The sequence below is a fragment of the Malaclemys terrapin genome, chromosome 12 (assembly GCF_027887155.1).
Source record: "Malaclemys terrapin pileata isolate rMalTer1 chromosome 12, rMalTer1.hap1, whole genome shotgun sequence".
Lineage (NCBI taxonomy): Eukaryota > Metazoa > Chordata > Testudines > Emydidae > Malaclemys > Malaclemys terrapin.
The window spans coordinates 34,470,969-34,496,276 of NC_071516.1; the positions used below are offsets into that span (position 1 = coordinate 34,470,969).

The 25,308-nt window shown below is 43.9% G+C and overlaps 1 protein-coding gene across 1 annotated transcript; it reads right to left on the reverse strand.

The window, feature by feature from the left end:
* Positions 1-14,251: 14,251 nt before the first annotated feature.
* On the reverse strand, positions 14,252-15,190 carry LOC128846677 (olfactory receptor 1009-like). Its single transcript, XM_054045918.1, has one exon. The coding sequence runs from the start codon at positions 15,188-15,190 to the stop codon at positions 14,252-14,254; it is 939 nt and encodes a 312-aa protein (XP_053901893.1).
* Positions 15,191-25,308: the final 10,118 nt, after the last annotated feature.

Genomic DNA, 25,308 nt, shown 5'->3' on the forward strand with positions numbered 1-25,308 from the left:
AAGGGGCCCACACTTTCCTTGATTTTCTTCTTGTTGCTAACATACCTGAAGAAACCCTTCTTGTTACTCTTAACATCTCTTGCTAACTGCAACTCCAAGTGTGATTTGGCCTTCCTGATTTCACTCCTGCACGCCTGAGCAATATTTTTATACTCCTCCCTGGTCATTTGTCCAATCTTCCACTCCTTATAAGCCTCTTTTTTGCGTTTAAGATCAGCAAGGATTTCACTGTTTAGCCAAGCTGGTCGCCTGCCATATTTACTATTCTTTCTACACATCGGGATGGTTTGTTCCTGCAACCTCAATAAGGATTCTTTAAAATACAGCCAGCTCTCCTGGACCCCTTTGCCCTTCATGTTATTCTCCCAGGGGATCCTGCCCATCTGTTCCCTGAGGGAGTCAAAGTCTGCTTTTCTGAAGTCCAGGGTCCGTATTCTGCTGCTCTCCTTTCTTCCTTGTGTCAGGATCCTGAACTCGACCATCTCATGGTCACTGCCTCCCAGGTTCCCATCCACTTTTGCTTCCCCTACTAGTTCTTCCCTGTTTGTGAGCAGCAGGTCAAGAAAAGCTTTGCCCCTAGTTGGTTCCTCCAGCACTTGCACCAGGAAATTGTCCCCTACACTTTCCAAAAATTTCCTGGATTGCCTGTGCACCGCTGTATTGCTCTCCCAGCAGATATCAGGGTGATTAAAGTCTCCCATGAGAACCAGGGCCTGTGATCTAGCAACTTCTGCTAGTTGCCAGAAGAAAGCCTCGTCCACCTTGTCCCCCTGGTCTGGTGGTCTATAGCAGACTCCAACCACGACATCACCCTTGTTGCTCACACTTCTCAACTTTATCCAGAGACTCTCAGGTTTTTCTGCAGTATCATACCGGAGCTCTGAGCAGTCATACTCCTCTCTTACATACAACGCAACTCCCCCACCTTTTCTGCCCTGCCTGTCCTTCCTGAACAGTTTATATCCATCCATGACAGTACTCCAGTCATGTGAGTTATCCCACCAAGTCTCTGTTATTCCAATCACATCATAGTTCCCTGACTGTGCCAGGACTTCCAGTTCTCCCTGCTTGTTTCCCAGGCTTCTTGCATTTGTGTATAGGCACTTAAGATAACTCAACGATCGTCCCTCTTTCTCAGCATGAGACAGGAGTCCTCCCCTGTTGCGCTCTCCTGCTTGTGCTTCCTCCCAGGATCCCATTTCCCCACTTACCTCAGGGCTTTGGTCTCCTTCCCCCGGTGAACCTAGTTTAAAGCCCTCCTCACTAGGTTAGCCAGCCTGCTACAGCCCATCTCTTACTTAATTGGCCTCTCAGAGTTGGTAAGACAACTCCCACCTGTTTATGCTCTCTGTATGTGTGTATATATATCTCCTCAATATTTATTCCACTCTATATGCATCCGAAGAAGTGGGCTGTAGTCCACGAAAGCTTATGCTCTAATAAATTTGTTAGTCTCTAAGGTGCCATAAGTACTCCTGTTCTTAGTGTTGCTTTTGTTTGCATGCCAAATGAATTGCAGGAGTGCCATTGCCTGCTGCAGTTAACTGTTTCTGGGCAACCCCATATGTTAATGCATTAATTCTAGATGTTAACCCACTCACTCACTGTTTTTCACTGTGAAATTCCTTTGTATTCCCTTCCCTGGGATTGAGTTGCAGTTTCTGGCTCTTAAGATTGTCTATTAACTTTGCTACCATACACGATTCCTGCTGTTCCCTTCGGGGAAGGCATGGGGCAGAGGGCTATGACCATCTGGGATCTGTCCCCTCAGGATAATAACATGGATTGGCTCCTTCCTCTGATGTATTTACCTCCACACATTCAACTGCTCCAAAAACTGAGGTTTGAGACCCCCAAGACCATTAGTCCCACACTTACATTGATATAGCTCATCTAATAATTTGCTCCACTCCCCAGCCGTTCATGCCTCTCCCACCAAATTGCCTCACAGGACTCTTCTGTCCATACAGCATCGCGTGTCGTTAGATTTACTACCTCTACTGCTAGTATGGATTTTTTTCATTAAAATCTGTTGGTCCACTCCAAAGCCTTAATATGTTGGAGGAGATCAGCTTCCCTTTTTACCCAGTACACCATGCCTGGGCACAGACCTTGTAATACCGTTCCTCTTTTCCAATATTCCTTTCCCTTGGGATCCCCAATAACGTCCCCCATCTCCTTTTCAATCTCATCTCAGGTTGACCCCCCCTTAACTGGTATGGGCCCTGATTCCTCTGTATCAATTTATTTTAAAAGGCTGTTACCTCAGGTTACCAGAGCCCATCGTATCACCATCAAGCAGCTTTGTGGACTGTTATTGAGGGAGACTTATCTGGCTGTTACTCACCTGTCCAGCATGATGCATCCGAGTCATGTCAACAAGATATTAGGACTTGTCCTTCACCTTCCCTTGGTTCTTGCCACACAGACAGAAAGCAGAAGACCAGAAGTGCAGACAATGTGATGTTTATTGGGGTTAATCAAACAAACTTATCCATAGCTCTCCACACCAGGAGCACTTTTCCCCTGTTCCTCCCTTCTCTTTCTCAGCAGACATAATTATACCCGTACTGCATGCCCTTGGCAGCAGCATAGTCATGTTCCATTTTGGAGGGTCTTGAGTCTTGGGGCTTTGATTCCACCTCTTTGTACCCCATGGGAGGGAGAGGAAGGGAGGTTGTGTACTGGCCAGGCTTTTCTTTAGCTTTTAGTGTTTCTTATGTCTCTCTCCCATCCCCCCTCTTGTCCCTCCTAACTGGTTGTTTGACCTTGGCTTGAGGGAGGAGTCAGGCAGCCTTCAAGTGTATGCTTGTACATTACACTCCCCACCATACCCAGCAACATTTTAACTTTCTTCCTTATCTTTTCTCACTTGCTATAAACCCCACCTGGTTGTGAGCAGATCCAATACACAGTGTCTTTGTTCTCACATGTTAGCAAGAATATAAAGTATCAAAAGTCAAACGAGCAAACAAAGCCCAAAATTCTATCTAAGGCAAATATACAGGCCTGAATACTATATTATGATCATTAGCATGGACCTTCCACATAACTTTTATCCCATTGCTTAGGGTAGTTAATTAGTATGTGGCAGACCCCCCTCTTCAAGTGTATGATGAGGAAAAATATTTGAACAAATCTCATATGTGTGCCCTGACCACTGGAATATGGGATATCTCTCTCAATTTCTCCTGTTGCAGACCCTTTGTGAGTCTAACTCCAGCACCCATTGGTTCCAATGTAGTTATGCTATTTTACACATGCTGGGGATCTGGCCAATTTACTTTACTGGATCTACACTGATTTAGACTAGTGGAAGATTTGGCCCAAAATGTCTGTCAGATACCTTAGCTGAGAATGTCCCAAACACCTGTTACCCAGAAATCTATGGTCTCTGATTTTTTTTTTAAAAAGATAAGAACATCAACACTAGTTGAGAAACCTGAATTTCCCTAATATATTCCTTAGAGCTGTTTTCACCTCCTTGTTTTTCAGGCTGTAGATTATGGGGTTTAACAGAGGGGTCAAGATGCTGTACTGGATGGAGAACATTTCATCCAGAAGCACAGAGGAGACTGAGCTGGGTTTTGTGTACTGGAAAAAAGCGGTCAGATACAACAAACCAACCACAATAAGGTGGGAGCTGCAGGTGGAGAAGGCTTTCCGCCTGCCCTCCGCGGAGCGTATTCTCAAGATGGTGGAGATGACGTGAATGTAGGAGATGAGGGTGAAGAGGAAGGAGCTTGATCCCAGTATCACAACAGAAGTAAGAAGCACCATTTGATTGGTGAGAATGTCAGTACAGGAGAGTTGTAACAGAGGAGGGAGCTCACAGCAAAAATGGCTGATTTGATTGGGTCCACAGAAGTGCAACTCGAGGGCAAAAACTGTGTTAATTAAGGCATAAAAGAAGCCCGTGATCCATGCACCACTCACAAGCTAAACCCAGATCTCTTTGTTGATTGCATCCACGTAATGCAATGGGTAGCAGATGGCAGCATAGCGGTCATAAGCCATGGCTGAGAGAATGAAAACTTCTGTACCAGCTAAGAGAAAAAAGAAGAACATCTGGGCAATGCAGCCATTGACTGAAATTGTTTTGTGCTCTGCAAGAAAGTTCATCAGCATATTAGACACTGTGACGGAGGAATAGCAGATATCAACAAAGGATAAGTGGAAGAGGAAGAAATACATGGGGGTGTGAAGGTGAAAATCAGCTCTTATCAGCACCATGATCACTATGTTCCCAACCAGGGTGATTAGGTAAATAACTAAAAACACCAGGAAGAGGAAAATTTGTATCTGTGGGTCACTGGAAAGTCCGAGGAGAATAAATTTGGTCACTGTGGTTTGATTTTCCATTGACATATATTCAGGGAAACTGTGACCTGGGAAACGCGGGGGAAAAAACAAATGAATTTAACATTTAGAACCAAAGTAAATTTAAACAGCATGTGGAGATAATCTGATCAGCAGTATGAAAGTAAAAAGAGTCCTATTCCAGCCTGTAAAATATGTGTTTTACATCATTTAAATTGAGAGAGCGAGAGAGAGCGAGAGCGATGCTGAATGGAATTTGTATATTTTAAATAGACAAAATGGGCTGGATATACAAAAGGACTTAAGCATCTAACTGCCCCTTTAGATGTCTAAAACCCAGAATCAGGCCCCACTGGTATTCACAAATATCCTGCTCAACTGGGACTCTGAGACAGGCTGATGTGGGGCTCCTCAGACTCTTCTCTGCAAGCTGTTCCACTCTGGCTAAAGAATTAGAGAGAAAGTGCAACCGGTGTGCTGGATACTGGGTTTTCCACATCCAGGCTGAGTGCTCTAGCCATGAGGCTATAGAGTCATTAATTTTCTCTCTCACTCTCTATGTTGTCCACTCCCTCTGGCCTAATATCTCTTTATCTGCCCCAGTGACTTCAATTCAGCCACAGCAAATTTAGATCATAGACAGCAAAAGAACTATGTATGATTTACACCTACTGGGGATCTGGTCAGTTACCATTTTGTCCATTATTTATGTCTACTGGTTTAGACTATTTTGTTGAAAATGCAGTTTAATATCTTTAGTATCTTATTGGATTCATCCCTATTAAAATCACTAATATTTTTGAAGAAGAAGAAGAAATGAATGTGCCCAGCAAACATTCTCTAGTCATGGTGACATAATTTTGAAAAGAGCAAGATAGAAAATTAATGGGATTTCCCCCCCTAAATTACTTAAGCTCTATTGAAAACTGACTTTGATTCATTGTTCTGCACAACTGAATGTCAGGCTGTACATACAGAAGAGAATCTTTTCTGCCCTCATGTAAGTGAGTGGCTTTCTGACATCAGTTTTTAATAGAAATTGGAATGAAGCCAATATCCTCTCCAATGTCCAATCTTTGACTCCATATGACCCTAGAGATAAACTAAACCTTTACTCCATTATCAGCTTAAGAGAGAAATACCTAAGAAAAGAAATAGACCTTGTAATCGAATGTAAATGTTAACACAGGCAGACTCTGTACAGAGGGAAATTTCACAGTGGAGAGAGGTAAATAGCTGGGTCTCTCAAGGATCAGTACTGGCACCAGTGCTGTTTAACATACTCATAAATGATCTGGAAAAATAGGTAAATAACAACGTTTGTAGATGACACAAAATTACTCAAAATAATTAAATACAAAGGAGATTACGAAGAGTTACCAAGGAATCTCAAGAAACTGAATGACTGGGCAAGAAAAGGACAGATTAAATTAAATGTTCATAAACTGAAAATAAATCACATTGGAAAACATAATCCCAACTATACATGCATAACAATGATGTTTTAATTAGCTGTTCTAGGAAAGAGATCTTGGAGTCATTGTGGATAGTTCTTAAAACACAACTGCTCAATATGCAGCAGCAGTCAAAAAAGCTAATAGAATATTAGGAACCATTAAGAAAGGGAGAGAGAATAAGACAGAAAATATCATAATGCCACTATATGAATCCATGGTATGCCTACATCATGAATATTACATGCAGTTCTGGTTGGCCCATCTCAAAAAAGATATGTTAGAATTGGAAAAAGTACAGTGAAGGGCAACAACAATGATTAACAGTATGGAACAGCTGCTGTATGAGGAGAGATTTAAAAGATTGGGACTGTTTGGCCTCTGTTTTCCAGAAACTGTGGATGAGCGACAGGGGATGGATCACTTGATGATTACTTGTTCTGTTCATTCCCTCTGGGGCACCTGGCACTGGCCACTGTCAGAAGACAGGATACTGCGTTAGATGGACCCTTGGTCTGACCAGTAGGGCCATTCTTATGTTCTTATGAAAAGAGATGATGAAGGGGAATGTGATAGAGGTCTATAAAATCATGAATGGTGTGGAGAAAGTGAATAAGGAAGTGTTATCCCTTCACATAACACACAAACAACGGATCACCTGATGAAATTAATAGGCATCAGCTTTTCATAGAATCATAGAATATTAGGGTTGGAAGAGACCTCAGGAGGTCATCTAGTCCATGCCCCTGCTCAAAGCAGGACCAACACCCACTAAATCATTCCAGCCAAGGCTTTGTCAAGCTGGGCCTTAAAAACCTCTAAGGATGGAGATTCCACCACCTCCCTAGGCAACCCATTCCAGTGCTTCACCACCCTCCTAGTGAAATATCTTTCCTAATATTCAACCTAGAACTTCCCCACTGCAACTTGAGACCATTGCTTCTTGTTCTGTCATCTGCCACCACTGAGAACAGCCTATCCCCAGCTTTGAGCAGGGGGTTGGACTAGATGACCTCCTGAGGTCCCTTCCAACCCTGATATTCTATGATTCTATGATTCTATCTCCATCCTCTTTGGAACCTCCCTTCAGGTAGTTGAAGGCTGCTATCAAATCCCCCTTCACTCTTCTCTTCTGAAGACTAAATAATCCCAGTCATAAGCCATGTGCCCCAGCCCCCTAATCTTTTTCATTGCCCTCTGCTGGACTCTCTCCAATTTGTCCACATGCCTTCTGTAGTGGTGGGACCAAAACTGGACGCAATACTCCAGGTGTGGCCTCACCAGTGCCGAATAGAGGGGAATTATCACTTCCCTAGATCTGCTGGCAATGTTCATACTAATCCAGCCCAATATGCCATTAGCCTTCTTGGCAACCAGGGCACACTGCTGACTCATATCCAGCTTCTTGTCCACTGTAATTCCCAGGTCCTTTTCTGCAGAACTGCTGCTTAGCCAGTTGGTCCCCAGCCTGTGCATGGGATTTTTCCTTCCTAAGTGCAGGACTCTGCACTTGTCCTTGTTGAAACTCATCAGATTTCTTTTGGCCCAATCCTCCAATTTGTCTAGGTCACTCTAGACCCTATCCCTACCCTCCAGCATATCTAACTCTCCTGTGAGCTATGTTTCATCTGCAAACTTGCTGAGGGTGCAATTAATCCTATCATCCAAATCACTGAGAAAGATGTTGAAGAAATATAAGGAAGTACTTCTTCACACAACACACAGTCAAGCTGTGGAACTCATTGCCAGGGGATATTGTGAAGGCCACAAGTATAACTGGGTTCAAAATAGAATTGAGTTCATAGAGGATAAATCTATCAATGGCTACTAGCCAAGATTGTCAGGGACTCATCCCCACTCTCTGGATATCCCTAAACATCTGACTGCTAGAAGCTGGAACTGGACAGCAGGGGATGGATCACTTGATAAATTGCTCTATTCTGTTCACTCCTTCTGAAGCATCTGACGCCAGTCAATATTGGAAGGCAGGATAGTGGGCTAGATGGAAAATTTATTGGACCTGGTATGGCCATTCTTATACTCTTAATATAGTTAAGAGGCTTCTCCAGAGAATGCCATACCCCTAACCTCTGTATGCCCATAAAACACACAGAAAAAGAAACACCAGTTAACACTAACAAAATGATCTCAATTTGTCATAGACTTTAGACTTTAAGGTCAGAAGGGACAATTATGATGATCTAGTCTGACCTCCTGCACAACGAAGGCCACAGAATCTCACCCACCCACTCCTATAATAAACCCCTAACCTATGTCTGAGCTATTTAAGTCCTAAAATCATAGTTTGAAGACTTCAAGGTGCAGATAATCCTCCAGCAAGTGTCCCGTGCCCCACGCTGCAGAGGAAGGCGAAAAAACCCCAGGGCTTCTGCCAATCTGCCCTGGAGGAAAATTCCTTCCCACCCCAAATATGGCAATCAGCTAAACCCTGACCATGTGGGCAAGACTCACCAGACAGACACTCAGGAAAGAATTCTCTGTAGTAACTCAGATCCCACCCCATCTAACATCCCATCACAGGCTCTTGGGCATATTTACCGCTAATAGTCAAAGATCAAATAATTACCAAAATTAGGCTATCCCATCGCCTACATAAATTTAGCAAGCTTAGTCTTGAAGCCAGATATTTCTTTTGCCCCCACTACTCCCCTTGGAAGGCTGTTCCAGAACTTCACTCTTCTGATGGTTAGAAACCTTTGTCTAATTTCAAGTCTAAACCTCCTGAGGTCCAGTTTATATCCATTTGTTCTTGTGTCCATATTAGTACTGAGCTTAAATAATTCCTCTCCCTCCCTGGTATTTATCCCTCTGATATATTTATAGAGAGCTAAACAAGCCAAGCTCTTTGAGTCTCCTTTCATAAGACAGGTTTTCCATTCCTCGGGTCATCCTAGTAGCCCTTCTCTGTACCTGTTCCAGTTTAAATTCATCCTTCTTAAACATGAGAGACCAGAACTGTCTCAGTGGTATTTCAGAAAGAGAGAGAGTTAGAGAGAGAGAGAGAGAGATATGTGATTGAAGTAATAGCCGAGTTCTCAACCACAGCCCTTGGGTGGCAACTCACTCTGTGTGAACATGCAGTGTTGTTGTAGCTGTCTCGGTCCTAGGAGATTCAAGACTCAAGGTGAGTGAGATAATATCTTTTATTGGACCAACTTTTGTGGGTGAGAGGGAAGAGCTCTGTGTGGCTCGAAAACTTGTTTCTCTCACCAACAGAAGCTGGTGCAATAAAAAAATATTATCTCACCCAGCTTGTGTGAGCAGACTGATGCATGTGGGCAGAAGTCAATGGGACTCAGTAGAGAGACCCACCCCTGGATACGGGGGAACAGAATCTGGTCCTTTGGCATGGAAAGGATAAAAAAAGGTTAAAAAGGAATAAAAATATGAATCAACTCACCTGCCTTTTAAATGTGGATCATAAAAATGGTGAGATCACTCTGACCTGTGCTTTTATCTTTCTGTTGTCTTAGTCTATTTATCTCCCTACTTTCTAATTTGTCTGTCTGCCTCTGCAATACAGCATCTTAGGATATCAACTTTTCTTTATTCCAAACACTTAAATCTGACAAGGGAGGTAGGGTTATCCCTGTGAGTGGAGCAAACAGCTTTTCCTCATCTGACTCCTAGATTAAGAGCTGATTCTTGAGAGCTGTTTAAATGCTGTCCTATTCCACCCGGGACAAGATCCCTGAAGTTCACCCTCTGTAACAAGCTACAAGTAACACCGTGCTGGGTCAGTCCTTCAGCAGCGATTTACCATGCATAAGAATGAGAGGACAGAAGCTTGGATTAGAAAAGGAGCCTAATGGATTTAGGTATCCAATCTCAGTGACAGTCAATAAAAAAGACACATATTTAGGCTTGGATTTTTAAAGCACCCTAGTAGTTAGACACCCACATAGCAAATCATTTCATCTCCCAAACACTCCTTTGAAGATGCTAACCATAATGTGAAAGGAACAACTAGACTGCATGAGGTGGCAGGAAAAAAGTAGGTGATGAGACAAAGGTGGAGTTATAGTGTGCAGAATTTGGCAAAACTTTTCAGACAAATACTTCTTTTGGAAAAAAAAAAAGCAGTTTTGGTTAATCCTATATTATTTGCAAATTTGATGCCCATTCACCAAATATCTGCATGCAAGGTGGGAGAGGAGTCTAAATTGACAACCCATGATATGGAACCCTAGCATCCACACTGAATACATTTAACCTATTGGCTGGGCTACTCGGATGTTGGAGAAACTCACTAACTTCCCACCTCTGCTTTCTGTGGAGCAGAGATGTGTAGATAGGTCTCCCATCTCTCAGGAAATTGCTTTAATCTTTGGTCTATAAGGTAATTGAGGGCACAACTTTCTCAGGCTTTCCTGTTGAAGCTGTTCATATTGTATACATCAGCAGCAGGAGAGACATATCACTATAATGAAAGTGGTGGTCAATAGGGAGATATTCTTGGGGTGGCGAGATCCTGGGACAGAGAGAACTGTTGTCAGGCCCTGGGTGGTGCAGCCTCACCAGATGATGAGGGGCTGTGTGACCTTGGTGTAGGTCCCAGGGATGAAGCCCCTTGCCCTGCCTATGGCCCAGATCCCTGTGCAGACACAGAAGGGGTCAGGCTGGCTGGTAGTTGGGGTTCTCCAAGATATTGGCTGTGAAGTCCTGTTGGGACAGGATCCAGGCCCTGCTCCTGTAACAGCCAAGGATTTGAATTTGAATCCAGGGAACCAATTGGCTGAGACTGAAGTGGTCAGTGAAAATGCTAAGCTCAGGATACCTGTCTCTCTGTAACCAGAGCCCTGGAGCTGAGTGGGACAGAGAAATGCTCCCCGTCCCCCTGCAAATGGGGGAGTGGCTCACCCTGGCTCTGATGCTGTGAACCAAGCAGGAGGCTCCCTGCCTGCCCTCACTGGGACAGCAGAGTCAAGGCTGATCCCAGGGGGATCGGAGACCCCAGCTTAATGTGGGGAAGCACAGCCAGGGTGGGACAACTGCCAATCAGGGCTGCCTTGTCCAGAGGTGCAAATGGCTCAGGACAGGGGTAACGCAGCCTTGGGACACCGACCTGTCCTAGATGAGCCTTTTCAGAAGGTGGTCCTGGACTGGGTGAGGGACTGATGTGAGGGGAAGTCCTCTCCCGATGGAGAATCAGTGGTGGAGTATGTACTGATTTTCCAGGAAAAGCTCGCTGAGCTCATCGGTCCGGTCAGGGAGAACCTAGCCAGGGCCCAAGGGAGACAGAAGGTCTGGTATGACCGCTCAGCCTATGGCACCGGGGACCAGGTGAGGGTTCTCATCCTGGTGAGGAAGAATAAGCTTCAAGTTGCCTGGGACGGGCCCTTCACGGTCATCAAGCCGCTGAATGAGGAGAATGATGTGGTGGAACAGCTCAACCGGGCTCACAGCCACCGAGGGGACAAGGTCAACATGATGAAGCCGTACAGGGACAGGGAGAGGCTGGTACTGGCCGTGTGTGGCCAGTGGGAGAAGGGGGAAGATCTCCTGGTGGGTATCTTCCCTGAGACTGGAGCCAGCCCCTTTGTGGAATCAGCCCCCCTCTCTGACCAATTAACCCCTTCCCAACAGGCAGCGATCAGAGAGATGCTGCATTCATACCAATACGTTTTCCAACCGGCCTGGGCTCACTAACCGAGCTGTCCACTGGGTGGAGACAGGAGCCAGCCCTCCCATTAGGTGTTCCCCATTCAGAGTAACAGGGAATACAGCACAGGCCTTGGAGGGAGAGGTCAGAGACGTACTGGCTTAGGGGTGATCCAGCCATCCACCAGTCCTGGGGGCCTCTCCCATGGTGCTGGTTCCCAGGAAAGATGGGTCAAGCCAGTTCTGTGTGGTGTGTCAGAGGCTCAATGCCATCACCATGTCTGGTGCCTGCCCATACCAAGGCCTGATGCTTTGTCCCGGAGAGGGTGGCCTGAACTTTCCTAGGTCACTGGCTAAAGTGACCCCACTCAGTTCGGTCTCAAAGGGGGGAGAGATATGACAAAGTAGGTATTTTACCTTGCTATGTTGTATATAAGCCTATGCGAGTCTTACAGTTTTGCATGAATGCTGTGTGTGCCTCAGTTTCCCTGTGTATTGCACCAGTGTCTAGGTGGTGGGAATAAGGGGGGGTGACTTTTGCAGGGGCTTCTCCAGCTGCCTGCATGGATGCTATGGCCGCCCCTTCATAACCTGAGACACAGGAGGGGGATACTACTAGGTGAATCTTGGCCTGGGAAGTGAGACAAAGGCTGGAGGAGGAGCAATGGGCAGGCAGGGGTCAGGCAGCTGGAAGCGAGTCAGTCTCAGCTGGCTTGGGGCTCAGGGGAGGATCAGAGCCCTGGCTCTGGACTCCCTTCTCCCCAAGATGGACTTGGCTGAAAGTCACTGATTTCTGTCCTAACAAGTTGTGTTCTGCACTGTGTTTCTTTCAACTAATAAGCCTTCTGTTTTACCGGCTGGCTGAGAGTCACATCTGACTGTGGAGTTGGGGTGAAGGGCCCTCTGGCTTTCCTAGGAGCCCTGGCTGGGTGGACTCACTGTGGGAAGTGCTCGGTGTGGAAAAGGATGCTGAATGCTCCAAGGTAAGACCCAGAAAGGTCGAAGCTGTGTAAGGATTTGGAAGAGCGCTCTGAGGGAAAGTATCAGAAGGAGACCCCAATTGGTCCAGATGCATGGGATGCATTGTCCTAGGGATGGTGTCATCAGATGTTTGGCTGCGTGTGTGTTCTCTCTGCGTGCTGCACTGACTCTGGCTAAATAGCCCATACAGCAGGCTCTGATCAAGCTGCACAATAAATCCAGATTCGGTTCGTAGCGAAGGAACTTGGTCGGGTTAATTGCCAATGAGGCACGGTGTTAATGCCTGGGCTCAATGGTTACAGGTATACTAACACATGTATGTCCGTGACAATGGACTGGCTCAGTGAATGGCGGAACTTTCCATTTTCCCCTTGGCCAGACAAAAATACTGCCTCTGAGATGCAACTTTATACACAGATACAAACAAGTTTCGTATTACCTCTCTGAAGTGATTAGTTACTGCCCTCTGACCTAGTTAGGTGCCATCCTCTAACATAGCTAACCACCCCCCATTACCTTGTACCTGTTGGTTCAATCAAAACATCTCTATCCATCATGCTGTCATCCTGATCTTATCTTTAGGGTGGGTCAGTGTGTTCCTGTTATCTTTGGGGAATGTGTTGGTACTGAGGTGTTCTGGTACCACCCTTCTGGAGTGTGTTTGCATGTGTTTTGTGCCTATCACTTCTTAGGGATGTATATTTCTGCAATATCAGCCCTGCTTTTGCCAGATTATGTGAGCAGGGCCTGCCTCTTGCTTACAACTGAACTTTGCTTTATATCAGCAAAGTTTTGACCACTACTTTAGCCTAGGCCTCAGGTCTCATACCAGGCCTCTCAGACAAGGGCACATGTTTCAGGCCTTCTTCCTACTACACCTGGGATGGTCTTTCATTGGTTCTTATGTTCTAACATGATGATATATCCATTGGCTAGGAAACTATATACAGAGGAGTAGGGTGTGTTCTTAACCCCGCAGGTGTCAAAGAATTCACTCCTCATATTCCCAGGAGTGACACACCTCATTCTGCTTGGGATTCTCAGCTGGGAACCCACTAACCCCACCTACTTTTTTTGTTACAAGAAGATGAGGTGCAGGGTGGGAAGAGGAAGAACAACAAATTTAAAGGAGGAGACAGCAAATAACTTTTATTCCACTGATTAGGGTAGTCACCTGGGATGTGGGAGGGCCCCACTTCAAGTGCCTGACAAGGAGAAAGGATTTAAACAGGGATCTTTCTCCACCCAGTTGGGTACCCTAACCCACTGGCATATGGGATATCCTAATCTGGGTCTCTCTCATATTCTCTTGTGCAAGGCTCAGTCCCTTTGAGTATATATCACTACCTGGGGAGTAAACCCATTGACTTCATGAATTATTATTGAAAAAAAACCCTGAGATTTTAATAGGGTAGAATCCAATAAGATACTACAGATATTAAATAAGGTTTTCTACAAATTAGGCCAAAAACAAAGAGAACAGAAATTAATAGAGGAAGAGATTCTTTTTATAGAATTGACCAGATGCCTGGCAGGTATAAATTGGCCATAGCTCCCCTGAAGTCAGTGAGCCACATTAAAGAAAGATGCAGAGAGATGAAAGAGCAACATGTGTGAATGACTCCACATCTTGGTGGTCTGAGCACTCAACCCGAGTGCAGGTGACCCAGGCTCCAGGCCCCCAGGCTCTCGTGACTCTTGTACAATTAAGGGCCTGGCCTGCTGGCTTCCAAAGAGCCACACCATTTTAGCCCAGCTGAGGTTTTTGTCCCATCATGTTGCTCAGTTACCTGAGCTGAGAATGTCTCAAAGACAAGTTATCCTTAATTCTGTGCTCTCTGACGTAAAAATAAATAAAAATAAAATCATCAACACTACTTGAGAAAGTTCAATTTCCCCAACATTTTCGCCAGTGCCCTTTTCACATCCTTGTTTTTCAGGCTGTAGATGATGGGGTTTAACATGGGGGTCAAGATGGTGTACTGGACAGAGAACATTTCATCCAGAGCCCCAGAAGAAATTGAGCTGGGTTTTGTGTACTGGAAAAAACCTGTCAGATACCATAAACCAACCACAATAAGGTGAGAGCTGCAGGTGGAGAAGACTTTATGCCTACCCTCCGCAGAGCGTATCCTCATGATGGTGGAGATGATGTGAATGTAGGAGATCAGGGTGAGGAGGAAGGAGCTTGATCCAAATATCACAATAGAAGTGAGAAGCACCACTTGATTGGTGAGGGTTTCACTGCAGGACAATTTTAATAAATGAGGGAGCTCACAGCTGAAATGGCTGATTTGATTGGGTCCACAAAAATATAAATTGAATGAGAAGACTGTGTTAAGAAGGGCATGAAAGAAGCCTATTGCCCATGCACCACTCACCAGCTGAAAACAAATCCCTTTGTTCATTTTCTTCACGTAATGCAATGGGTCACAGATGGCAGCGTAGCGGTCATATGCCATGACTGAGAGAATGAAAACTTCAGCACCAGCTGTGAAGAGGATGAAGAACATCTGGGCAATGCAGCCACTGACAGAAATAGTTTTGTGCTCTGCTAGGAAGTTCATCAGCATTTTAGGCACTGTGACTGAGGAATAGCAGGTATCAGTAAAGGATAAATGGAAGAGGAAGAAGTACATGGGGGTGTGAAGGTGAGAATCAGCTCTTATCACCACCATGATCAGTATGTTCCCAACCAGAGTGATTAGATAAATCACTAAAAACACCAGGAAGAGGAAAATCTGCATCTGTGGGTCACTGGAAAGTCCCAGGAGAATAAATTCAGTCACTCTGGTTTGATTTTCCATTGACATTTATTCAGGAAAAATGTGACCTGTAAGACAAGAAAATGAAATTAGCCCGTATCCTAAAAGTGAATTGAAATGGATTGTGGAGACCATCTGTTCAGAAGTATGAATTAAAAGAGAACTGTATTCTAGCCTTTAATTTTTTTTAAATAAACAAAATTTATAGAAAGAGATAGAAATAAGCTGTTTGGATTTTGTATGTTTTACGGTGACAAAATGGGCCAGATACAGACAATGATTTAGGCCCCTAACTGCCACTTTAAGTACCTAAATCCCAGAATCTGGCCCCAAGATTATTCACAAAATCCCCACCCAGATGGGATTATGGAATAGTTTGATGCAGGCCTTGCTTAGTCTCTCCTGTTGACTCTGTTCCACTGTGGTTTAATAACTAAAGAGGCATTGGAGAAAGGGGACTGGACACTGCATCTGGTGTGAGGTACCCAACCACCAGGCTATAAAGTCATCCACTCTCTTGCTGTTTCTCTCTGGCCTAATAATGTTTTAATCTGTCCCACTAACATATAGAGATACAGTTGTTTCCCTTCCAGCTGGGGATCTGGCCTCTTTATTCTAATGGAACTGTGGCTGATTCATACCCACTGGGGATCTGGCCAATTCTATAAGTAGTACCTCTTTCTCTGTTACATGTGGTAATTTGTGAAGAGTATTTAGTATTTTATATGATTCATCCATATCAAAATATCTTGGATTTCTATTAATAATAATAATAATAATTAATAATTAATTAATAATTAATACAAACAACAATATCCCCAGCCTAGTTTGTGACCCAGTATAGGCTGACAACCCAACTAAGTATAGAGAATACAGACAAATTGATAAATATTATGAATGCCATAAAGAGGGTGTCAGAAGAGCATAGCTGTATGACAGGCTCCCACACTGGCAAACTGTGTTGTTTGGAGGCAAGTACCTCCAGGCTAATATCATGCAACTGACCAAACAATCCAAGAAAAGCAGAGATAATTTTCAACAAAAGAGTGAAAAAGACTCACTGGGCAAAACAAGAAATGATCTAAGATTGTATTTTAGCAAAACTGGAAGAGAAGGTCTGGAGGAAGTGAATGCTCCAAGACTCAAAGAAGAAAAACAACAACACATAGAAAGAAACAACCAATCACAAACTCACTGGACAACTCAGATCTTAATTGCCACAAGGACTATTTATGCAACTGGAGATTGAAAGCCTGAAAAGGGAGATTAATCATATTGAACCACATGCAAACATTTTGATAAAAGAAGTGATATAGGTGTGACATTCTATACCGTGGGGGAGCATCCTGTAACCCCATATTCCTCATTTTCATATAATTGTGAGCTTACATACAAAGCATGCCTTGTAAGGTATCAGGGGAAAGGTTATGATCTGCTGAAAGTCATTTCTCTATACATATACGTATATCATTAATGCATATGAAGTTATGAGAATTGTGTTGTACGGTGGTCACTAAAATATGCTGTAAGTTGAGGAATCAGCCAGACATTTGCTCCCCAGAGGCAACAGCAAGGAAAGTAGCCAACACACGGGTGGGGTATCAATCAACCCATCATCAACCATTGTCCAGGGAGCTACGTTGTAATGACTCACCTGCATGAGGCCACACCAGGGCAATTGCTCAACCTTGCCTGGAGACTCAGCAATGCCCCCAGACATGCCTGGACTTGTGTTTTCCAAGCACACGGACTGAGGGTATAAAACAGACAGAGTGGGCACATACTGGTCCTTTTGTTCTTCCCCCACCTATGTTGCAAGCAACAAAGACACTGAGAAGAAGACTGAAGACTTCAACAGAAGAGATTGGCCCAGATTTAAGAGGCAGTCCTTTATATAAAGGACTGCAATATCCAGCAGGGTGAGAAAAACTGCTTAATCTAGTTGCTGCCCAGTCTAATAGGGTTGAGACTTTAGACTGCGTGCTTATATTTTATTTCTTTTGGTAACTAACTCTGAACTAACTTTGCCTATCAATTAAACTCTACCTTTTATAGTTAATAGATTTATTTTACTGTTTATCTTTGCCAGTGACTTTGAATGAAGTGTGTTGCAAATCTGCTCAGGTTTGACAAAGGCTGGTGTATGTTCACTTTCCATTGATGAAGTGGTGAACCAATTAATAAATCTGCATTGCTAGTCTTGAGCGGTGCAAAACGGTATATTTCTGAGGTACAGTGCTGGTAGATGAGGGGATTTGGCTCTGGTGCCTTTCTTTGTATGATTCATGAGTGGCTCTGGGAGCATTCATGCAATCTAGCTGGGCGTGTGGGGCTCCACATGCTCTTGTGCTGAGTGATCACAGCACCTGGAGGGGATTGCTGCTAGTCACTAGCAAGGCATTGTGAGAGACATCCCAATCTGGAGGGAGTTAAGGAGGCACAGTGGTCCCACAGTCCCAGGCTGCTCCCCGCGGGGATCCCACCACAATAGGACAGAAACCACAAAAGAAAAGAAAAAACAAGGACAAATGTGAATGAAACACCATCTAAAGAAAGTACAGGAAATATGAATTAGTTGTTGATGGAGGTCATTCAGAGTGTAAGAGACATTGAGCACTGACCAGCACTACCAAGTATGAAATTTGTAGACCAGCAAAGACTGGATGATATAAAGAGAGCACTTAATGAAGTGCTTATGGAAATTGTTGGGTAAAACCAACAAGTATTAACCATCTGAATTAGATAATTTATACTACAGTAACAGTAGCAGCTCATCAGTTTAACATCAAGCCATCTGAAGATGCAAACCATTGAAAAACAATCTATATTCAACAACCTCCATGGAAACAAATAAGGTTTTACTTAGAGATACCAGCCCAGTAGATGAATATGAGAAAAAATATTTGAAGAGAAATAGCAGCAAATGGCCTTGGAGATGAAATATCTGCTGAATGAAAGGGATGTGAAAATTGTAGAGGAACAATGTAAATGGAAGCTGTTCACTCAGTGTCATGGACCTGAAAGATTTCCCACCAAGTATGAGAAGAACAGTCACTTGACCTGAGACATTAGGAGATTCTTTGATCTGATTGAGAATTAAAAGCAGAATAGGAAAAAAATAGAGCCAATAAATGACGTGGAAGAGTTTCAGTGCTACTGGAAGGAAATCTAGTCTGAGGAATGACAGGTTTCAGAGTAGTAGCCGTGTAAGTCTATATCCACAAAAAGAATAGGAGTACTTGTGGCATCTTAGAGAGTAACAAATGTATTGTAGCATAAAATGTAGAAAACCACACCAAAGACAAATACACAGAAAGATCAAAGAAAGAAATTTATGAGGTACTGAAAGGAATAAAAAATTGGAAAACACCAGATCAGATGGGATGCATAGATTGTAGCTGAAATTCATTACAACACTGGATAATTGTTTACTTGAACAACTTAATAAATATTTGAAGGATGGATTTCCAAGGTAGAGGGTGACAGTGGTAACTCTTCTCATATAGGAAAAAAAAAAGAAGGCTGCAGTGATCCTATGAATTATAGCCTGACCACATATTGACCAACTATATGGGCATTTCTATCAATGAATCTGGCAAAGAAGATCTGGATAGTGTGAGCTCACAATGGAATGCTGCCTCTTGAGCAAAAAATACAGCACACTAAACATGAAAGTGATAAACGACCACCCGAGGCTAAACAGGAGGCTCATCGAAGATAGAAAGAAAGAAAAAAGAAAGAAAGAAATAGAAATTGTGTGGCTTGACTACCAGAAAGTATAGAAGAACATCTCACTATCATGGACCATTGAGACAATGTGAATGTCCAAGTTTCATCCAAAGATCAATTCCTTTCTGCAGCAATCTATGTTTAACTGGAGCACTTGACTCTATCAGGAAGGGACTCTTATTGATGAGGTCCAAATTAAAAGAAATATTTCAAGGTGATTCCTTAGCACCAGTGCTGTTTGTGGTAGCCAGGCTGCTGCCGACATGGATGGTTGTTGAGATAAATTGTGGTTATCACATCAGCAAAGAGCAACAATTAATTAACAATTTGTTAGACATGGGCAATCTGAAAATCCATAAGTAGTCACAAGAAGGAGCTACAGAGATATGTGTGGAACAATTTGGTGAAGATATAAAGCTACTGGTTGGCTTAGCTAACTGTGTGTCAGCATCTGTAAAGATGGCCCGACTGGTACAATCTGGTGGCATGCAAGTTAATGAAGGAACTTTCCATGATATCTCAGCATGACTTCTACAAATATCTTTGAATCAGGGAACTGTCACAGCTGCAACATAAGAAATTGAAAGAAAAATTGAGGAAAGAATATTACAGATGTATACAAATTACTTTAAGAACAAAACTCAAGTCTAAGAATTTGATCTCAGCCATTAATATGTCCATGATGCCAGTAGTCCAATACCATAGTCACAGACCGAATGGTGCAGTCAAACAGGCCAGACAAAGTTGTAGAAAAGAAGACAACAGAACAAGCCTGTGTTTTTTGATGTTGCCATGCCTGCAGACAAAAACATAAAAAAGAAACACAGAGAGAAGATGCAGAAGTCTGAAGAACTCTGACTCGAAGGGGAGCAGTTATGGAAAACTGGAACAAAGACAACCCCAGCAGTTATTCGAGCACCTGGAGGGATCCCTAAGGTTATGGACAATGTTATGGACAAGCAGGGGTATGGACATGTTTGGACTGCAAGACATCTTGGTCAGTGACTTCCAGCAGACAGCGCTCTTAGGCACCTTGAGAATGTGAAGGAAATTCAAAGGCGAATGAGTGAATTTGAACACCTAAAAGTCAGGAATTCTACAAAGGGTTTAACAAACCTCCTGACTACCCAAACCTACAGAGTCCATTCAACCAGGATTTAATGGTGATTCACAGGGATACATTTTAGTCAGCAGCTTTATCCTTTTTAAACTTAAAGATTTTGTATGTTGTGAAAGCTATTTCTTTTTTAAAAATACATCTTATATAATACTGAAGGACATTAATAATAATCATAATAAAGGAATGTGCCCAGAAAACACACTCTAGGCATGCTGATGGGAGTTGATGGGAGTTTTATATATAAATCACTTACGTTCCTTTTAAAATCTGATGCAACAGGACCTGCAAGTTTGAAGATCAGGCTGCTCATACATAAGAGTCTCTTTCCTGCCCTTTTGGAAGCGACTGGCTACTTTGACATTGATTTTAAATGGACATGGGAATGAAGCCAATGTTCTGTCCAATGTCAAATCTATGCTTAATCCTGAATGTCCCCCACAGATAAACTAAATCTTTTCCCCATTATCAGCTCATCAGACAAAGGCCCAAGCCACGAGATCTTGCACTAGAATGTGAATGTCAACGCAGGCAGATTCTGTGCAAAGTGAATTCCAAAGCTAAGTGCTTTCTGCAGAGAATGCCCTGCCCCTACTCTTGCAACCCTCTAACACATACACCCCACAAATAGAAATTACTGCTAACACACACCAACTGATCTCATTTGTCTCAGTGCCTGTCCTAGGCGAGAGGGAGAGTAGCTGGGTTGCCTGCCATGGCCCTTGTACTGTAACTGACTCTGCAAGAGCAGACTGCTGCATCCAGGCAGAAGTCAATGGGACCCTGCAGAGAGACCAACCGCTATATAAGTGGGGCAGATTCTGTTCCTTTGAAATTGAAAGAATAAAAAGATTAGAAAGGAATAAAAATATGAATCAACTCACCTGCCTTTTAAACATGGATCATACATGTGGTGAGAACATTCTGACCTATGATTTTCTCTTTCTGTTTTCTTAGATTACCTACCAATGTATGGATTTGGCTATCTAGTTTGTCTATCTACATCTGTAATGCAGCATCTCAGGACATCCAATGTGTCTATGGATGTGACTTTTGCACACTTTCCCTGGAGCAGTGAAACCTCTCAAGCTGTGTAGGGTTATCTGTGGAAGTGGAGCAAAGAGCCTTTCCTCATCTGACTCCATGGACTAAAAGCTGATTTCTTGAGAACTGTTTAAATGCTGTTTCGTTCCCCCTGGGACAAGATCCCTGAAGTTCACTCTCTGTAACATGCTCCCACTAACACTGGGCTGGGTCAGTCCTTAAGCAATGCTCTGTAGTGCATAAGAATGACAGCAATGGGGCTTGGATTATCACAGGGTTTAGGTATCCAATCTCAGCAACTGTCAATACAAAAGGTGTGAATTTAGGCTCCAGGAACAGCCTAAGGATCTAGACACCCAAATAGCAAATCACTTACATAAGAACAGCCGTACTGGGTCAGACCAAAGGTCCATCTAGCCCAGTATCCTGTCTATCGACAGTGGCCAATGCCAGGTGCCCCAGAGAGAGTGAACCTAACAGGCAATGATCAAGTGATCTCTCTCCTGCCATCCATCTCCACCCTCTGACAAACAGAGGCTAGGGACACCATTCCTTACCTATCCTGGCTAATAACCATAAATGGACTTAACCACCATGAATTTATCCAGTTCTCTTTTAAACCCTGTTATAGTCCTAGCCTTCACAACCTCCTCAGGTAAGGAGTTCCACAAGTTGACTGTGCGCTGCGTGAAGAAGAACTTCCTTTTATTTGTTTTAAACCTGCTGCCTATTAATTTCATTTGGTGACCCCTAGTTCTTGTATTATGGGAATAAGTAAATAACTTTTCCTTATCCACTTTCTCTACCTCACTCATGATTTTATATACCTCTATAATGTCCCCCCTTAGTCTCCTCTTTTCCAAGCTGAAGAGTCCTAGCCTCTTTAATCTCTCCTCATATGGGACCCGTTCCAAATCCCTAATCATTTTAGTTGCCCTTTTCTGAACCTTTTCTAGTGCCAGTATATCTTTTTTGAGATGAGGAGACCACATCTGTACGCAGTATTCAAGATGTGGGCGTACCATTGATTTATATAAGGGCAATAATATATTCTCAGTCTTATTCTCTATCCCCTTTTTAATGATTCCTAACATCCTGTTTGCTTTTTTGACCGCCTCTGCACACTGAGTAGACATATTTAGAGAACTATCCACGATGACTCCAAGATCTATTTCCTGACTCATTGTAGCTAAATTAGCCCCCATCATATTGTATGTATAGTTGGGGTTATTTTTTCCAATGTGCATTACTTTACATTTATCCACATTAAATTTCATTTGCCATTTTGTTGCCCAATCACTTAGTTTTGTGAGATCTTTTTGAAGTTCTTCACAGTCTGCTTTGGTCTTAACTATCTTGAACAGTTTAATATCATCTGCAAACTTCATCTCCCCTACAGTGTTTTTAAGCTTTTAGCCAAATATATATAATTACCACAAGAAGGCAACATGGCCAGCCATCCTTAGTTAAGGGACACAGGTAAGGGAATGGGGAAAAGGAATAAATACACTGTATATGATGGTGGTAAATAATAAGCATTGAGACAAAGGAGGAGCTAAATTGTAAGTAAGTTTATTTCTGAAAACAGAAAACCAATGTCTGTAAAACACAAGGTCCACATGCCGCTAAAGTCCTGTAAACCCTGCTTCCTCTTACCACGTCATCCCAAAGTTGTGGGACTCTTGTACCCACTGTGTTTCTAGAGCTATACCTATTGCCTTGGTGCAGCTGTTTCATAGGCTGTATCTGTGTATTGTCTCCGCAGATGTACCCCAGGGGGTCATCACAATCCTATTTCAAGGGCTTAATTGGCCATGCGTTGACTCTGCACACGGGTAAATGTCACTTTCCTGAACTGGTAGATGTTACAATTTACCATGGAGGTTCCTTTATATCATGGTGATTTGTGGGGCTTTAAAGAAAGGCAGATCGTCCCTCTACGTTAGGGCTGGGGGACACTGACTAGGATAAAGAGATGGGGAAGAATGCAATGCTTAGATTCATAGATTCTGATGACAGGAAGGACCACTGTGCTAATCTAGTCTGTCCCCCTGTATAACAAAGGCCAGAGAACTTCCCCAAAATAATTCCTAGAATATAGCTAGGATGGTGCCCACACTATATATATGTCCTGTGGATGAATATAAGGGTCAAGCAAAGCATGTGTGTTTTATCTGGCCAGCCTGATCCAGCACAGCCAAAACACACAAGTTGTAATTTTTTCAGGCTACCAGCGGGTATGATTTCCAGCAGCGTCTACGGGAGTGAGGTGCCCTCCTCTAAGGATGGAAATTCCACCACTTCCCTAGGTAACCTATTCCAGTGCTTCACCACATGCCTAGTGAAATAGTGTTTCCTAATATCTAACCTAGACCTCCCCCACTGAAACTTAAGACCATTGCTTCTTGTTCTGTCATCTGCCACCACTGAGAACAGCCTAGCTCCCATCCTCTGGTCCTGCTCTGAGCAGGGGGTTTGACTAGATAACCTCCTGAGGTCCCTTCCAACCCTGATATTCTATGTGTAGCGCCCCCTCTCCACCCGGTTACCTTCTTTAATGCCAATCTGCTTACAGGTTTTCATGGACAGGTCTGGGTTCTTCTGGATCCCGCCACCCTTTCAGCAGGGTGTATCTTCTTTATTTTTTCCTATGAATTTATTTCGTGGTGCCTCCACCCTCCCTCGCTCCTTCTTGGCAGGGTCACCAGGGCAGCTTGGGAGGAAAACTCTAACCACAGGGTAATACCCACTTACTTGCCTGATAGTTGGAGACTTCCAAGAAATAACACAAACACACAATATATTCAACACAGTAATTGTATTAAACACTAGACGAATATGCATAACAGGGTAAAACACTATGTTTACGGTCACCAGTGCCCAAGCTGCTAATACCTGTGACTTTCCCCAGTCACGTGACTTGAGGTAGCAAATGTAAGATTAGTGTCTCATTGGTACGCATACTTTGTTGGGGCCCTTGATGACCAATGACCACAAAATTCTTCTCTGCAGTGGTTTAGCAGTGTGGCTGACTGGGTTCAATACAGCCTAAAGGACTCACAAGTGGGAGAAGGTGGTAAATCCCTCCACAGGTTTAATATGCAGCAGGTTATAAAATCCCCAAACCCTCACTCCCTGGCTTGAGGACACAGTTCAGGGAATAGGGGGTCTCCAAAACAAATTCCCTGACTAACTGAAAGATGGTGCACTCACAAACTCCTTGAATGATCCTCAGGTTCAGAGATGACTCTGGACTCCTCAGTCACTGCAGAGGGGCTGATCTTTGCTGGCAGGGATCCTCTTCAGGCAGGAATCAGGCTGCTTCAGTCCCAGGATTTCCCCTCATCACAAAGGGCTGCAGGGCTCAAGGTGCAGGTTACACAACTGTACTAAAATCCAAACTGTAGTCTCCTAGCCCAGCATCCAGACATACACAGAGCAGGCAGCAGCCCTGGACTAGCAGCCAGAGCAGAGCTGACCATGTGGTGACTGGTCTCCCGTAGGGGGCTGGAGGGCTAACTCAGCCTGGCTGGGGGAGTTTCCCAGCAAATCTCTACAAACTGGGACTCATCAGTGGAGAAGGAAAAGCCCAGCTGAGGGATCTTGCTTTCACGTCCCTAGAGGCCAGTTTTCAGGGGGAACCCTGCATGCAGGCCTGGCACTCACCAACTCCCCACACAGCCAGTCCTGCCCTTGCCCTGGCTGGCTCCAGACTGACTCAAAAATGGCTTCTCCCATTTCCTGATCTCCCTGGGAGGGGCATCTCACTCCCTATTGGTTGCCAGGCAGACTCTGAGTTTGCCTTGTCTCCCCCTCCCTAGCAGGGACAGAGTGCCTCTCCCTGAGCTGCCAGCAGACAGGACCCCAGGAATCTAGATAATCTCCTTAGGGGTTACATATGATATCTATGATTCTTTGGAACCCCCCTCTTGAGGTAGTTGAAGGCTGCTATCAAATCCCACCTCACTCTTCTCTTCTGCAGACTAAACAACCCCAGTTCTCTCAGCCTCTCCTCGTAAGTCATGTACCCCAACCCCCTGATCATTTTCGTTGCCCTCTGCTGGACTCTCTCCAATTTGTCCACATCCCTTCTCTGGAGGACTGGATGCAACACTCCAGGTGTGGCCTCACCAGTGCAGAACATAGGGGAATAATCACTTCCCTCGATCTGCTGGCAGTGTTCCTACTAATACAGCCCAATATGCCATTGGCCTTCTTGGCAACGAGGGCACATATTCAGCTTCTCATCCACTGTAATCCCCAGGTCCTTTTCTGC

Coding starts and splice junctions, on each gene's coding strand:
- LOC128846677 (XM_054045918.1), bottom strand. CDS start 15,190: ATGTCAATGGAAAATCAAACCAGAGTGACTGAATTTATTCTCCTGGGA.